The 16,351-nt window shown below is 41.1% G+C and overlaps 1 protein-coding gene across 6 annotated transcripts in view; it reads right to left on the reverse strand.

Moving 5' to 3' along the window:
* The window catches only part of LOC119701139 (cell death regulator Aven-like), an 81,847-nt gene that overhangs the window by 35,825 nt on the left and 29,671 nt on the right, over window positions 1–16,351 (reverse strand). The window contains exon 2 of one of the 6 annotated variants that reach the window (XM_038137280.1): window positions 2,798–2,949. The exons of 3 other annotated variants lie outside the window; for them this stretch is intronic. In XM_038137280.1, coding sequence (XP_037993208.1) covers window positions 2,921–2,949 — 29 coding nt within the window. In that variant the 3' untranslated portion in view covers window positions 2,798–2,920. Of the gene's footprint in view, window positions 1–2,797; window positions 2,950–3,741; window positions 4,146–8,539; window positions 8,846–16,351 lie in introns of those variants that run through there. 2 more of the 6 variants (XM_038137279.1, XR_005257026.1) reach the window with 2 other exon arrangements.

Here is a 16,351-nt window from a genome sequence, read left to right on the forward strand (position 1 = left end):
ATGAAAGTGGTAAAGGCAAAGGGACTGATAACAAATAGCTGCAGTCAGAGATGGGGCTAGCTCTTGAAATGATATGTGACAAACAGCAGAGAGAATCAAGAATGAAGGGAATTAGCAAGATTCATGTGAGAAAAATAGTCTACATGCATACCTGTTTGAACTACAGTCCTGAAATCTGTTTAAGTCCCTTGTTATAAGCCACAAATAAAAGTAAAAAATAATGTCTCTGTCATAGGTCAAGGTAACAACAAAAGTGATATTCATTTTGGGAGGCAATTCTATCTGGAGTGTGAGGTCTTCCCTTCAGAAATCCGTTTGCAGTTTCTGTATCAGTCAAAACCATAAGTAAAGGAAATAAATGTAGCACAGTATGATGCAGAGAGAAAAGTGCACTACAAACTACTGCCAAAACAGTTCAACATCATAATTAACATGAGTGTCCTATCCTTTGATTCAAAATAAATTTTGGGCCTGTTAGTCAGGTCTCCCTCTGGATTAGGGCTTCTGCATGTTACCAGACAGTAATAAGGTGCTTAGTTTCTTCATACAGATTCTGGCTATGAAATGATGCTAACACAGCACAGGAAAAGGCTCTGATTTTGAAGACAAAGGCTTAAAACACTCTGCACCAAAGCCTCATTAACGGCTATTCAGACAGGCTGTTGATGACTAGTGACTTTATATTTCAACACACTTTATCTGAGGACCTGCAAACAATAGACACAAACACCTCTGCTTTAGGAATGTCGTTGCCAAGAGGAAATATTTACAGAAAATCCAGCTTAAATTTACAGTGTTAGTTTCAAACTTCTCTAAGTGTGTAGGCCCAGCTATGAATCTTGTTCACTTTCACAAGAGAGCAAGAGGGCAGAGGGAAAATGGAAAAGGTTGAGATTTCTCACTAAAAGTACTGGCAAAATAAAAAAGTTGAAAACAGATGATATGATCAATTCCCATTCTCTCTGTTTCCTTAGAAGAAGAACAACTTCAATGTCAGTTTTTCAGACTTATAAAACTCTCCATTCTTTTGTGCTCAACCTGGAGAAGAGAGAAAAGGTATCTTAAAGTTCAGCTTACACTTTAGAACTGTACTCTCTCTGATTCTTCAACTAGCAATAGAAAACTCTGCAATTGAAACATTTAACCATCCTATGGATGGTAAAAAAGCCACAGAAAGATCCAGGCCTGTCTTCTATAAACCTCCTGGCTTTGCAAGCCCCCTGGGAGAGACAGCGGTTGGTCAGGAAACTCAGCAAAAGCTTGTCACAAACACAGGGGCTTGTGTCAGAAAAAACAAAACATTTTCAGAGCCACTTTTACTACTTACTTATTATGGACTTACTTATACTTATGGACTTACTACTTCTATGAGTACAAGAGGACCCTCTGCATCCATTTCTTTAGGATCTTTAATTGCAAGGCACTGGAGTAGATTCTAATTACCTAATGGTCTGTTCAACTCCTTACTTCTTTGCCAAGACTACTGTAAAGGGGGCTGGTCAATGCCAGATATGACTCTGATCCAGATGTCCACTGGCAATAGACTGAGACTGTCTCATTCCAAAGGCCAAGCAGTTATTAGAGAATGCTTTACAAGCAGTAGTGGAGCTGGATGAAAACCAGTGCTGTAGAAGTGACCTTGCACTTACATGATGCAATACCAAGGGCCTGGAGAGAACACATCCTTCCAGTTACAAGCAAGCACAACAATAATTCTAGGAAGAGTAAGGTGGTGAATTAAAGACTTACTCAGATGTCTTTTGATAGCACTGATTAGTAGCCCCAGTCCAAATAGGCACAAAGAAGCAGCAGCCATGAATCTGAAATAAAGTCCTAGGAACTGCTCCAAAACAACAGCACTGAAAACAGGAAAAGTAGAGCAAATATAATGGTAGGATTTGTTTCCATACAGGCTAAAATCCCAAAGTTCATGCCTGCACATAAAAGCACCACACATCAAAACACAGCTCCATTCCTATTGGCAAAGGAAAGGTAGTATGGTATTGTGCAGGCATAGACTGCATGGAGAATGATTTAAACCTCTCTATCTTCCCTATGATTCCAAATAAAATTGGTTCATTTGCCATATGCTGCAGCCCAAACACAAAAGACAGTTGCAAGAACTCCAAAGAGAAACATGGGTCAAGCAGTTGGTACAAGTCTGCCCATGCCTGGGCAACTATCCAATTATCCCTCTTAACATCTCCCTCTCCACCTACTTGTTAGCATCTCATCCACAGAACTGCTTATGGGCTGTGGAGTTCTTCTCCTTGTGTCTTTGGCATAACCAGCTTTGTGGGGAGACACTCAGTTTGTTGAATCTACATGTTTTGGCTCTCCAAATTTGCACTGGGCAGCACAGAAGCCTGCATGTAGGAGACCTACATTGGAGATAAGGGATTTTGGCTTGAGTTCCTGGTCTACTTTTCTGGACCTCAAACTTGACTTTAGCTCCTCCCCAGCATAACTAAATACTTTGAATAGTGCAATTTCTCCTTCTGAAAACAGTTCTCCTGTTGGAACTTTTTCATTCTGTGTGAATTAGTAAGTGCTTCTTTGGCAAGGGCTCAGTCCTACAGCTGCTACAGTCCTACAGCTGCACTAGCCTGTGCAAAAGTCCAGCTCAGATTTGCTGTAGTAAATATTTGCAGTATCCCACATAAGAATCCTGACCAGCTCAATACTGTCTATCCTACAAGCCAAATATTCTTCTCTTTCTCTGACAAAGCTTTACAGAGTGCTGATTTAACCAACCATGGAACAGAAAAGAATATGACTCACTAAATAAGTCCTTGGATTTGAGAACATGAAACATACCTGAGAAAAAGTCTTGGTCCACAGAGACACTGGCAGGCTTTGCTCTGCTGCCACAGACACATCGCTTTCCTTGCCAGCTGCAAAGTTGCTCTAGGCAGGTTCATTAGCTAACAACAAGAAAAGCTGCCATTTCTTCTAGCCAAATTAAAATAAAAGAAGAGGGCCAATGGAAGTAGAATGATCTGAAAGAGGCTTAAACATTAATGCTATTAAATCAGTGGTAGTGCATTATAGAGAATGAAGGCAAGGAGGCAAGGGTAAAGGGCACACAGCTGTTGCAAGGGTCACTAACCCTGGCCACAACCACTGTGGGAACACAGGGGTACTGCCAGGAATGCAGCATCAGTATTTACAACAGGATAGGCTGTTACCTGAGCTCAGCAAACCCAACTCCACAGGAAGCACAAAACAGGAGGAGAAGACACGTGCCCATGTCCATTATGAGAAAGAAACAGGATGACGTTGCAGTTCTTTCATGAGATGGACACATAAGCCTCTGCATTTTCAAAACTGCAGCTTTGGCTGCAAATGATTTTTCTTATTCTCCTGAAACCTTCTAATAAAAAAAATTATTAGAAAGACTTCCTGTCAGCCTCCTCATACGGTTCTTTCTGCTTCCTCTATCTCGTATCTTCGTGTGCCTGTTCCCATCTTTGCTTAACTTTTGTCCAAGGCCTCTGAGTATTTCCAATATTGCCCCTCCCCTGGATCTGCAGACTCATTGGTGCAAAGATAGGGGATGCAACAGAGCATTTTCTTACTTGGACCTACTGAGACTTCCTTAGCACTCTTTTTCTTTTTCACAGCTCCCCACATTGACTCCTATCAGTAGAGAAGGCCAGAAAAAACCTACCTGAACTCTAGGTTGAGGAAGAGGGAAATAGAGAAGTATGGACCAAAAAAGTCTTCAGAACAGTCAGGAGCTCTAGGTGTAGGTGAAGGGGCCTGAAAACAAGATTGGAACACAGCAGGCTGCCTGACTTAGCAAGATGACTGAAGGCAGCAGGCTAATTAGGAAATGTAGCCTAATCTATCAGCAACAGAAGGCTTTTACTCATGGCTAGAAACACACCTGTGACTTGGGAGCACAAGATGGAAGAACAATGGATTTTTGCAAGTTATATACAGGTATAGAGAGTGTGTATATATATACAGAATACATCACCTGGTCATGTGGTTTGTTCTTTTTGAATATGGGCACAGTGAGAAACAGCAGGGCTGGCTATGACCTCATATGATGCAAAGACAAAGATGATGCTTAGCCAACAGGAAACTTCAGCACTTCATGGATTCATACTTAAGAGAGTGAAGTCCATGTGGATGCCCTCCTATATATTTCAGACCACAAAATTACACTTTGATCTGAATGAGTTAAAATGACTCTTTCGTTAAGGCACTGGAGAGATGCTAAGGATATGCAAAACAAAAATCATCCTTTTAAGTCTTTCCAATATTTGTTCATTCTTCTATTGAAAGAAATGTACCTTATTTTTATATAAATTTCTCTAGCAATTTTAATAGAAACTGTTCTAAGTTACAGATGTTGGTTCCTGTTGTCCTGAAAGAATCCTCTGATCATGGGAGAGGTAAAAGTGCACCTGGCATTTTTTCTCCATGACGGTATTTCTGCACTACCATTCTCAATGTTTTTGAAACTGGCTGAGATCTGTTTTCTCATTCCAAATCATCTTGGTTCCGCTGCTTTGATCTCTTAAATTTTTCTACTTTCCTTTAAAAACTACAAACTGAGGTATATGTGACATTCTACTGGCAGTCTGTCAGTGCTATATATGGAGGTTACAGAGCACTCCCACTTCCTGATCCTGTGGTCAACTCAAAGGAATGCAATAACTTCTTTTTTAATACAAAGCTACAGAACAGAGGACTGAAAGATACTTGCTCTCAAGTGTATTACTTTGAACATGACTGCTAATACACATTTTGGTAGAATTAACTTTCCTTGTGATGCTAATCACTTTATATTATAGTTTTTCTCATTATTTATCACTCTATCTTGTGACATTGCAAAACTTAACACTCAGCTATGGTTGATAGTTACTTCCAAATCATAGACAAACCCGTTGAATAGCGCTGAACTTGATATCAGTTCTTGCCAAATCCCCTGGACACACTCTCATTCAGTGATACTTCCCACAAATGATGCCTTTGAGCTCTCTTCACTAACCAGTTCCTAATCCATTTAACAGGCACTTCATTGATATCGTGTAATACTAAAATTTTAGCCAGACTATCGCGCAGTACTAAGCCAAGTGCTTTATGAAAGTATAAGTACCTCACATCTATACAATCGCCTTTAACAATCCATTCTTTCAGATTACATTATTGAGATCAAGTTTGTTTGACGTGACCTAGTTTCCATAAAACTAAGTCGACTGGCATTAATTATATCCGTATTCTTTAGCAACTGACTTCCATATCAGATTTCCCATTACTACCTTGTTCTTTTTTGACTTCTGGCATACAAAGGCAGGGCATGATGCAGTCACAGACAGCATGGCTGGGAATGGATGAAGTGCAAGAGAAGAGATATGTGGTGATACTGTCTTTCCCAAAAGCACCATCAAACAGTACTAATAGGAAATTGTAGCCTCCCTAGCTGTCTTCCATTCCATATCCAAAGTGAATCTTCTCCAGGTGATCTTACAGTCCTTGAAACAGTAAAGAAATACCCAAATGGAACAAAAGCTAATATCAGTAATTCAGAGATTTCCTAAGACCCACGACTTGCTTATCTAAAAGGATTTTCTCATTTTGAGTGTTGTTTAACACTCATTTGTGGTAACTAATGGACCAGAACTGCCAATGGATCCTCACATTGTTGACAAGCACGCTTTTCTTTCAGACATAGGACAAAAGTATTTTCTGCATGTGTCAGGTTCTGCAGAGGTTAAATAAATACACAAAACTCAGCAGGATTTTGTCTAGCATGTACAGCTTTGGAAGCCTCCTCCCACCATGAGTTAGATTATGTGATCTTCTACAAACAGAAAAGGCTGCCCAAAGGAGATTTAATAGGTTTACATTTAAAAAAATAAAGGTGAAAATCATAGAGACAGAGAATTGAAAGGGGATTTAAGCTCTGAAGCTTTATAAAACCTTTAAAGTTTTAAGCCAGCAAATGGGAACTAATAAACTAGTATGACCTTGCAACAATCCTGTAGCCTACTTCTATGCCTTGGGGCCCCCATCAGTCAGTCAGGACTTTACACTCTGGACCAACTACTAGGACAGTGAAGCATTTAAAAACATAGCTAAGTACTTTGGGGTGCTCTGAGAAAGATACTACAGGATTGCAGGATATCAGGGTTCATGCACAAGACAGCAAAAGAGTTTTCTGCAAGATTTATCCCCTGAATAGAAACCCATACTCTGGAATTCAATCTCTCAGCATGTTTCTCAGTTTCCTGGAGGGCCTCAAAAACTATATAGACTGGTGTCATCAGGTAGCTCCTGTAGGAAGCTTGAAGCCCCAAACTGCCCTTCCCACTCCTCACTGCTGTAGTCTCTGCAGCTTTTGGCATTTACATCACGAGATGAAGGAATTCTACTACTCTGCTGCATCTGAATACTCAGCATTTCCATGACCATCTCTTACTACATGGCTGTACAGCAAGGATTTGGGAACAAAACCTTCCATTGAGACAGAAAGCAAGACAGACAGAGGGCAGTGGTGCTTGGACACATTACAGGAAGCCACTCACAACCTCGCTTGAGCTATCAACCTCTATGCAAGCAAGTACAGGTACACGCACTTCATCACCACAACTGCTAAGCTGCTTTCTCACTAACATGCCATCTATTTTTTACACTCTCCACTAGTGTCCAGGGATGTGTTTGCTCCCAGGTACTCCCACACTCCCTCACGATCCACAGAGCAACTTAGGTCTGAGAAGCCAAAGAATATACTGGGCTAAAGCCGGCTCGGAGCTCAGCCTGTTTGACAGCACCAGCAGGAACATCAATGCTCTGAGCTGCACCATCTGGGCAATGCCACTGGAGACAGAGCTTGTGGGCTTATGACCTGTGGAGCCTCAGCACCAACACTTTTCATGCAATAGAAAGAGCTTTTATCAATACCTTTTATGTTAACTTGTCTTCTATTCAACCTCCCTCAGATGCCTGATCAGTTCCCTACCACAGTTACACATAGGACCAAACTGTAATCAAGGATTCCCTTGCCCCTTTGCCCTACATGACCATCCACCAGCACCTCCTCGTGCCTCACCACCAAGCTAGCTGCTGTACACTAAACTGATGGCAACAGGCACACTAGAGCTTCCCTACAACTCTGTTTAGCAAAACAGTGGCATTTAATGGAGGGAAACCATAAGACTGTGATTTTCAAAGATGTCCACTGTACTTTCCAGTGTGCACTGGTCCCCAAAGTAACCAACATTCATATGCTCTATCACATTCAGATATCGGACAGGATCAGGTTCTCCCAACTACTGTCCCATAGAACTACAGGAGTAACATGGGTCAGACTCATACCACATATATTTCTACGAGTCTGTACCATAATCAACATGAAATAGTTGCACAGTTGTTTCACACCCTTGGGATCCTGGACTGGTGTTCACTAAGTATCTGCCAATCTCAGACGAAAAGGAAGATTGTTTGAAGACATTACTTTGAAAAGTTTTTCCAGATTTCTGAGTAATTTAAATGTGGCATCGAAACATGATGCAGAAGAAATTGGCAGGAGGTGGTTGGTACCCTGAGAGATGGCGGCGGCTAAAGGCAGCACCCCAGTACATGTGGGGTGGCATGACAAGCCTCCCAGGGCAGACGCTATCCTATTCGGCTTTTCTCTGCCCAGCCGCCGGGTAACAAATGCAGGGCTGCAGCCGGAGCTCGCAGCATTCCCTCACTACGGTCTCGACGGCTGCGACGCCGCAGGGAGCAGAGCGGGGCAGCCGCGGGACCGCCGCGCCAGGGAGCGGCCATCAGCGGCTCCCGGCGTCCCCTCCTCCAGCGCGGACCCCGGGCCGCCCCCCGGCGGGGAGAGCGGGGCTCCAGCGGGGGCACAGGGAACCCGGCCCTGCTCCCGGGCCGCCCCCCGGCGGGGAGAGCGGGGCTCCAGCGGGGGCAGTGGGAACCCGGCCCGCCCGCGGCTCTCGGGGGCTGCGCGGCCCCGCCGAGCCAAGCGCGGTGCTCTGGCGCCGCCCCGTGGGCAGAGGCCGAGCGGCAGGAGCAGCCCCGGAGCGGCCCGCGGGAGCTCCGCGCCCTCGCTGCGAGGAGCCCTGCAGCGGGGCTCAGCTCCTTCCTTTTTCCTCGGCAGTGAAAGCGCGCGGCTCTAAGTTTGCCTTGCTTCTAAGCAGCAGTAAAAAATGCAGTAAAGAGGTATTGTTGGTTAGGATAAAAAGGCTTCAACAACTCTATTATGAAGGAAGGTGATGATCTCTTTCGACCTCTCCTAAGAGCCGTCCCGTAGGAAACATAGCAAAGGATGCAGGCTTTTTTTCTGAGAGTAGGGAGAAAGGGAAGAGAACACGTTTTTGGGGGTTTTTTTTTTGGTTTTTTTTGTGGGTTTTTTTTTTTTTTTTTTTTTTTGGTTTTTGGGGGTTTTTTGGGGTTTTTTTGTGAATCGGAGACATTTATTCATCATAAAAAGAGCAGAAGTCACCATCCTGATTTCCTTCAAACCACGCTTTAAACACACCTACGGGAAAAACTTAAGGGAAAGCAGTATGTAGTCGTAAATTTTGCTGACTGAATAGCTGACTGAAAAGAGCTACAGGCATTAAATGAGAGAATTCAAAGGGAGCTGTGGGAGAAAAAAAGCCCAAAACCATGATACATACTCACCGGGGATACTCAGCCTGAAAGCAGGAAGGCTCCCCGGACAAAAGTGGAACCCAGAAGGAAGGAAAAGGGGATTCACAGTACAATGCAGATACCCCATGTACAGGAGTACAGACATTCCAGTGTGAAACACTGGACACAGGGACAGCCATTCCTCTCCTGGGATTACTCCACAATACTCACGGCTGGGTCCTGCTTTCAACTATTTGGCAGTCGAAATTTATAAAGAGAGAGAAAATAAAACTAAATTCAACTAGCAGTATTATGACAATGCAAGAGGATGGCCTTACAGGTGACAAAAAGCAAAGAATGATGCAGGCTGCATTTTAAGAAAACCTGAACGTGGCCTCTCTTTGAATGAACACAATTTATCTTCTTAGAACAGCTGAAGACACTACTGGAGTGCTGAGTCTAGGGCTGGTTTTACAAGTCAGGATTTGTACCATTTAGTACCTGAATACCTTCACCCTAATTCTAATCTAATTTTTGACCAAACCAAAACTTTCAGTGTGTAATGGGCTTCCTTAATCTATTCTTATGCTCCACAATGAAGAGGGGAAAAAAAACCCTAAAATTAGCTTAGAAGAAAGCACACTCACCTCTAGGTAGAAAGAATACAATGAAATTATGAACACCTGTCTTCCAGCAGTAGTGGGAGATTACATTTTTACTGTTTTTAGCATAATATGTATGCATGTAACCTACTCAGTACCTGCTCCTTTATCAGCCACTGCTGCTGTTGCTGGACATGCAGGAAACATTACAAATACAGGTAATTTAAACTTATGTTGGACTCTAAACCAAAGCAGCTGAAGTGCAGAAGCATATTCCCTTTTGAGATTTTCTTAAATAACCTGTTTAAAAATCAACTTGAAAAGAGCAAGTAGTACAGGTTCTCAGTTGGCCCTTTAAACCAAACCACTACATCCACATAACCCACTGTCCAATCTTCTAGATTCATGGCTTGTTAAAAGATAAGGAATCTTATTTTGACAACAGGAGCCTTTCTTCTTAGTACAGGGAAATGTTTTGGTTTTTTCAACTAGTTCAGTTCAAAGACTTGTTCACTGAAAACTGAAAAATCAACTGGGAGCTGAAAAGCCCGGAAAGTTTATTTTTCTTTTACAAAATATTAAGAAAATTAACATGCGAGAGTGGAAATTAAGCTAGTTTAAAATCCCAAAAGACATGAATGAATAGAAACAACCTGTTCAATTCCCTATGTATAGACGGATTTTTAATACTCAGTTTTCAGTAAAAAATATTTTCTAAAGCTTTAAGTAAAACTACCACCAACAGTCTGGATAGGTAACAAAAATAAAACATTTAAAGCTATTTGTGTATTGTAATTGAATTCCAATTTTAATCCAATTAGATCTTGACACAAATTATTCTTCTGATAAAAAATGAACCCGTGATTTTTTTAGTATAATAAAATGTAAAAATTAGGATCCTGAATGGGTGCACATTAAATTGCACTATTGCTTGACTCAGACTGGTATAGGTATAATCTATCCTCTTGGTCAGAGGAACTATCATGCAGAGTATACCAGCATGTATGTTCAATGGTGAACACCAAAATAAAATCAGTATTTCCACAGAAATTCAAAATGTAAAATTGCATGACAAGATTAAAATAGATTTAAGATCATATTTCCTGTTCCTCAGTTTAAGTCTTCAATCTTATTGAATGTTGAATCCATATAACCTTGCAAACTCCTGGAGTGGACATAAAATTGGACTAAGAAATTAGATTTTAGCTAATTTGGTGAATCCAAAGAACAAGAGAATGGATCTGATGGATTACATTAATCTTCCTGGAATTACATGTTGCTCAACAGTGAGAAAATTCTTGATTTGCAATGGATTTTTAAACTTCTACTCAGGAAAACAGAAGTCAATTAAGAAGAACAAATATAGAGGCCATTTCCTTTCTTTCCTCCAGACAACTGAGACGTCTTGCTAAGTACTAACATTCTTCCTGATCCCTGGCACACAGGAAAGACAAGAAAAAAGGGGTTTGCCTATGTATGTAAACACACCAGAAATTAAACTTTTGCTACCAGACAGGCTGATCTCCCAGATTGCTACAGCTGGAAAGGAGTCATTGAAATCACTTACATGTGTCTTTCAGATAGCTGGCAGTTAAAATGAAATCACATTATCACCAAACATTAAATACACCATCACAAACTTCAAAAATACATGAATTGTATTAAACAGAAAAAAAAAAATAAGAACTGCATTTTTCAAATAGTACCTAAAAATTACAAATCATACACATCTAAGACTAGAACAATCCCTAGAGAGAAAATTCCAGCTGCCAGAAATGTCTTGATTCTGTATCTTAAACTGTCAAGCTTTTAATAGTCAACAGGTTAAGTGGTTTAGTATTTTAGATCAAAAATAAGTGTTCTTATGAAAAGTTTGGTACCTCATTTACAGCCAGATGGAAATGGTTATTTTTGTGTCCAAATTGTTAGAATAAATCATTTTCATTTCTCCATAGACTCCAAGAACAGTGAAAACGCTTCCCAGCAAACATCCACCCAAACAATGGCAGGGGACTCTGAGAATCAATTCAAGCAGTGGGTGTCTAAGCACTGAAAGTTAAATTTTCTCTGGAGACATCAATCTTACTAGTTACTTTTCTTCCCTAGTGTCTCCCTGTGCCTTTTGGTGTCTCCAGCAGAGTGTGGCCCACCCTGGGTTTCATCCCAGCTGAAGCAAGGGGTGTGCATCAGCTAAGAAAATCAGGCAACTCCTTCAGAGCTTAGCAGACTCGGGAGCTAACTCCAAGGGCCCAGGCTTTGTGGAGCATGCTCAAAAATTTTTTTATTGATAGGGATGGCAGATCAAAACAGTTTGAAGATGAGTGCTCTGTAAAAACAGACACTCAGAATCCCTCTCTGGGACCACTCACTTTTACTGCAGAGCCCAGATTCTTCACCTTGAGATCCCATTGTCCATATTATCTATGTGCAAGCACTAGCTGATGCTTAAATAAAGCCTAAAAATATTTGTCTGTGCTACATTATTAGCAGTTACATTGATTGTTGGGAACTCTTTCCTGTCTTTTGTGTAGACTGATCTCACATTGTTAGTCTTTAAGAAGTTTTTGTCTCTTTGATGCTTTGTCCATGTGACTTGAAAAAAAATGTATTGATACCCTCAGATAATATAATCCCTCTAATTACTGAAGAATCTACTGTTCCCTTCCCTTGTAACATCCTTACAGTATAAATAGGTATATTTCCCTCCCACTCTTTACCTCAATTCTATTTGTTTACAAGCCTCGTCTTCTCACTACATGTTTCAGAATCTCTTTCTTCATTTTTGGCTTAAAACGTGTGTAAGCAAATTTCTGTTGGACATTTTATTTTCCTTTGTACTCTCTTCTCTCAGGCTCACTGATCCATCCAGTCTTAATTTGACAGGACTGTAGGATTCTGTTGACTCATTTACACATAACTTGGTACTTCTCACTGTGTCCACTTCTCACAAAGGACATTTTTTTCAGTCCACATATTTTTATTTCTGTAAACATGTTCCAATGAACTGATAACAGGAACAGGATCAATCAAGGAAATGAGCCATAGACAGTTTAAGAACAGTAGGGTTTGTCCTGTTGCACAAGCTGGAAGAGGTGCATCTATCCAAGATGAATTCATTGGTTATGATGAGTTGGGAGCTCAAGAACTGATTTTGCATGACATAGTTATATTTGTATCAAGGCCAGAAAGCTTCATCTGTGATCAGGTCTACTAACATTTTGTGGCCTGCCTTTTGTGTGTGCTTTTCTGATTCATGTACATTTTGTGTTTCCCAGAAAGAGCAGATACTCTCTTGGGGTAGTGGTTATGGTTATAATCCATTTTGGACACCTGCCAGCTGCTGTATTGGAGGAAATTTCTTTCTGAGGGTTCAAGCAAGTGAACAGAACATGTATGAGAACAAGAAATCTTTTTTTGTTCCTTATTGCAACACAGGAATCATTGAAGATAGGGCAGTCATTGTAAGCAGCCAGACAGATTCTGGCAATAATCTTGGGCTATCATGGTCTTCCCTTAGGTTCTGGGAGGAGAATAGAAAGTACAGCCAGCCTGTAATTTCACTGATCATGCATTGCCCTCGGAAACCAAATCAATAATTACAGATTGATAAAATGAACTTGCAAACTCCCTGTTTCAGAATTCAGCCTGGGACATGACAGTATTCTCAGATGGCAACATCCCATGGAGAAAAATAAAAATCAATGGATATGACCCTTCTGGCCTCTATTAAGGATACTGCCTCACTGCATTCTGCATTTTAAATTTTATTTTGCAACAAAGTTAATTTTTTATTGGCATTCCTTCTGAAACTATGGGAAATTATGGAACTGCTTTGCTTATGCTCCCTTAACTATCATGGTCTAAATAATTTCTCATAGTCAGGCCCTAGTAGTCACCCAAGGTTTTGCACAACTGGGTATTATAGTCTCATTGAGAATATCATATATTTTACAGAGCTGCAAAAATCATCAAGTATTTCAAATAGTTTGTGAAAAATCATCATTTTCTCCTAAAAATCTACTCAGTTACATATAAATTATAACAGCTTTAGGGTAAGGGTCAATCTGTTTTGTGCTTCTGTAGTGACTGGACCCATGTAGTCATGGCTCATCTCTTCCTCCTCTGCATGAGTAAGTAAACCAAAAGAATAACTAACTGCACACATTCCCACCTCACTGGATATGTACAAGCCAACTAGCTTACTGTTCTAAAAACAAATAAGCAGCACAGCTTTAATAATTGTTTAAAACACAGGTTGGTAGGAATGGCAGCAAAACAAAAAGCTCCACAGATCTATTTCAAAACTCCAAGATAACCTGGTATCCCCCACATCCTGCCATGAAAGACTCACCACTGAGTTCCCTGTCTGCCTCCTGCCTGCTCGATGCCAACTCTCTTTGGAAGACAAAGAACTATAACATAAAGGGGCTTCCCATACATCCTGCTCTTCTAGCCTAATTAGGACAGATACTGCTGAGCCTTGGGAATGGGCTCCCCCCATGGCAGCAGCTGGTGAGATGTGGTACATCACAGCTGTACAACAGCCATCCACAGCCATGTTAAGCAAAGCCATAGCTGTAGCAGCACTGCTAGAAAAATGGCTTCATATGACTCCATATCTGCCCTTAGGGACCTTCTCAGTGAGGAGAAAACTGCCTGAAACACCCATCACATACTTTAGAGGCAGAAACATACCATGATGATAATTTCTACATTTCCTTGCCCAGATTTTTCTTTTTATTTTCAAAGAGGATACAGAAAAGTATGGAAAGTACATCCCTTTCTGTTATGTTCTCTTACGTATCAATATGTACATAACAGTGTATTCCCCACTGCCTTCCTTACTGAGAGACTATTAGCTGGTTCCTGCTTTACAAGGCTGCTAGTTTACAAGGATCCACAAGATCAGAGAGCAGGTACCAATTTCTCTGGGTTCTTTGACTTGGGAAGGAAGATGTCCAGCAGCTCACTTCCTGGAAGGTGGCTTGGAAGATGAAACAGTGTAGAGCATTATGGGAGAGACAGATTTCCTTTTTTAGGTAATCAGCATCAGCTTCATCAAAAGCATATGCTTAGATTCCAGTGACTTCTCAACAAACACTAGGTGTCATCTCTACATGAAGTGAATAGGCAAATTTTAGAACAGAAGCAGGAAGGAAGGCAGAGGAAGTCCAAACATCCAGTGCAGTTACCAGACTTTGTCAAAAACTCCCATCCCTCCTTTGCTGCAGATGGTATTTCTTCTACACAGGGCACAAATAAAATGTCTGTGTAGTGTGGGTATGCATGGGGTTATCATTATCTGTTCCTCTAGCCCATACATTATTAACACCTTAGGTGTCTTTCAAAGCTGCATGCTTGTGTCCTCCATCTGTGTTTCATTTCATAGGGAAAATGCCACATTCTGAACAATGAACAATACCTTAAATAATAACAGTTTTCAACTCTAAAATAGTGTAAGTCTCCCCTCTGTTTGGGATTCAGTATAATTTCCATTGCCCGGTCTATAGAGGTCACCTCCTTGTTATCAGTTCTGGCTAATTAAAAGATTAGGAGATCAGGAAAGTCACCCTGAGGAATCAGTTATTACTAGAACTAACAACAGCTGGCAAAGTAGTAGAGACATGTGACTAAATGTCCTAAACCCCTTCCCTTTACACAGCTTTCAAGTTTATCAGAAACTGCCAGGAACTGGGACCAATACTTAGCATGATTGGTTTTCATTCTGTGGCCTATGGAAATCATTTCCACTCTCCTGGTGAATTTGCTGCTAATGATGTTTCATCAAGAACTACTTTCCAGATGACTGCTGTATGCCAGACCATATTCCCAGTAGCAACCTGTGTCACAAGCTTATGTTTCCAGTAGCTCACTAAAAAATTTATAATCTCAGTTAAATCATCAGACACACATGCGCACAATGAAGGCCGCTTCTAGCTAAGTCACTGTAACACATTTTTTTCTTTGCTATTTCAAGGGAGCACTATCCACTTTACCTTTAGGCTTCATGGCTTCAATGCCATGGTGGCAATGCTGTCTGTTGTTCTTAGGGCCATAAGGGTCTTCACAGCCTCTGACTCTTGCATCCCTTAGGTTGAAGAGGTCCTGGTGTTCTGATGCTGTTGTTCCCTGCTATTGAACTGTGTCTCCCCTATCTAGCCTTGCAACTGTTTCATTGGTGGTTCACAGTAGGGAGCAATAGCCAGAGTTTAGACATTGACGAAGAGCTAGGACTCCTGGGGCAAAATCAGTTTATTTGGAGCAAATGAGTACCATGTGCACCGCAGCTTACTTAATCATCTGAGGAGCTGAGCCTTATCTTTTTCCTAACCAACTTTCCTCTCTGCATTTCTCAGTCATCTTGCCCTGTTCAATATTCTGTGATTTTGTGAGTTTATTCCATGTAAAACAGCAGCCCCCGTGTTAAAGGCTTCTCACAGCATTAACCTTTCTTGAAAGTGCTTTGAGAGGCATGGATAATAAGTACTATGAATTGCAAAATACATTATGTGTCTTGGAATTGTTTCCACATGACTTAGCTCATAGTGGGCCTTCTCTCAGACACCCACTGTAAAACACTCTTAGTCACAGCCTATCTCAAACTCATTTCTAACATGAAACATCCTGTAATGTTTCATGTTTCCCCCATCCTCACTCACAATTACAGAAACATTCTAGGTAGTGATATATATGGCAACGTAAAGCTGTTTTCCCAGCTACGTTATGAGTGGTAAATTCTAATGCTCTCAGTAGCTGTGAAGAGATTTCTGAAAACCACTTTTCACTCTCCCGACAATGACTACCTTATACCGAGAAACCTGCTTGAGGCTGAAGTTTGTCAACCTGACACAGGAGAAGTTCCAAGTGCTCCAAATGGAACTATTTATAACAGAGCAGAGCTTAGCCTGCCCAGTCGGAGAGACCTGAAACAGGGCAGTGTCTTAAGACCTCCTGGCAAATTCTTGAAATCAGCATCCTCCTGGGAGACATGAGATACAATCTGAAGACCTACACAAAGCAATTTTGACAGTTTGCATACAGGATGCACTCTGAACACAAAATTATTGGGGTTTTTTTAAGAAGATCAAGGAAGTGCCTGAAGAGTCCTAACTTGTAATCCAGCAATATCCAAGATCAGATATTTCATGTTTATT

The sequence above is a fragment of the Motacilla alba genome, chromosome 5 (genome assembly GCF_015832195.1).
Source record: "Motacilla alba alba isolate MOTALB_02 chromosome 5, Motacilla_alba_V1.0_pri, whole genome shotgun sequence".
Lineage (NCBI taxonomy): Eukaryota > Metazoa > Chordata > Aves > Passeriformes > Motacillidae > Motacilla > Motacilla alba.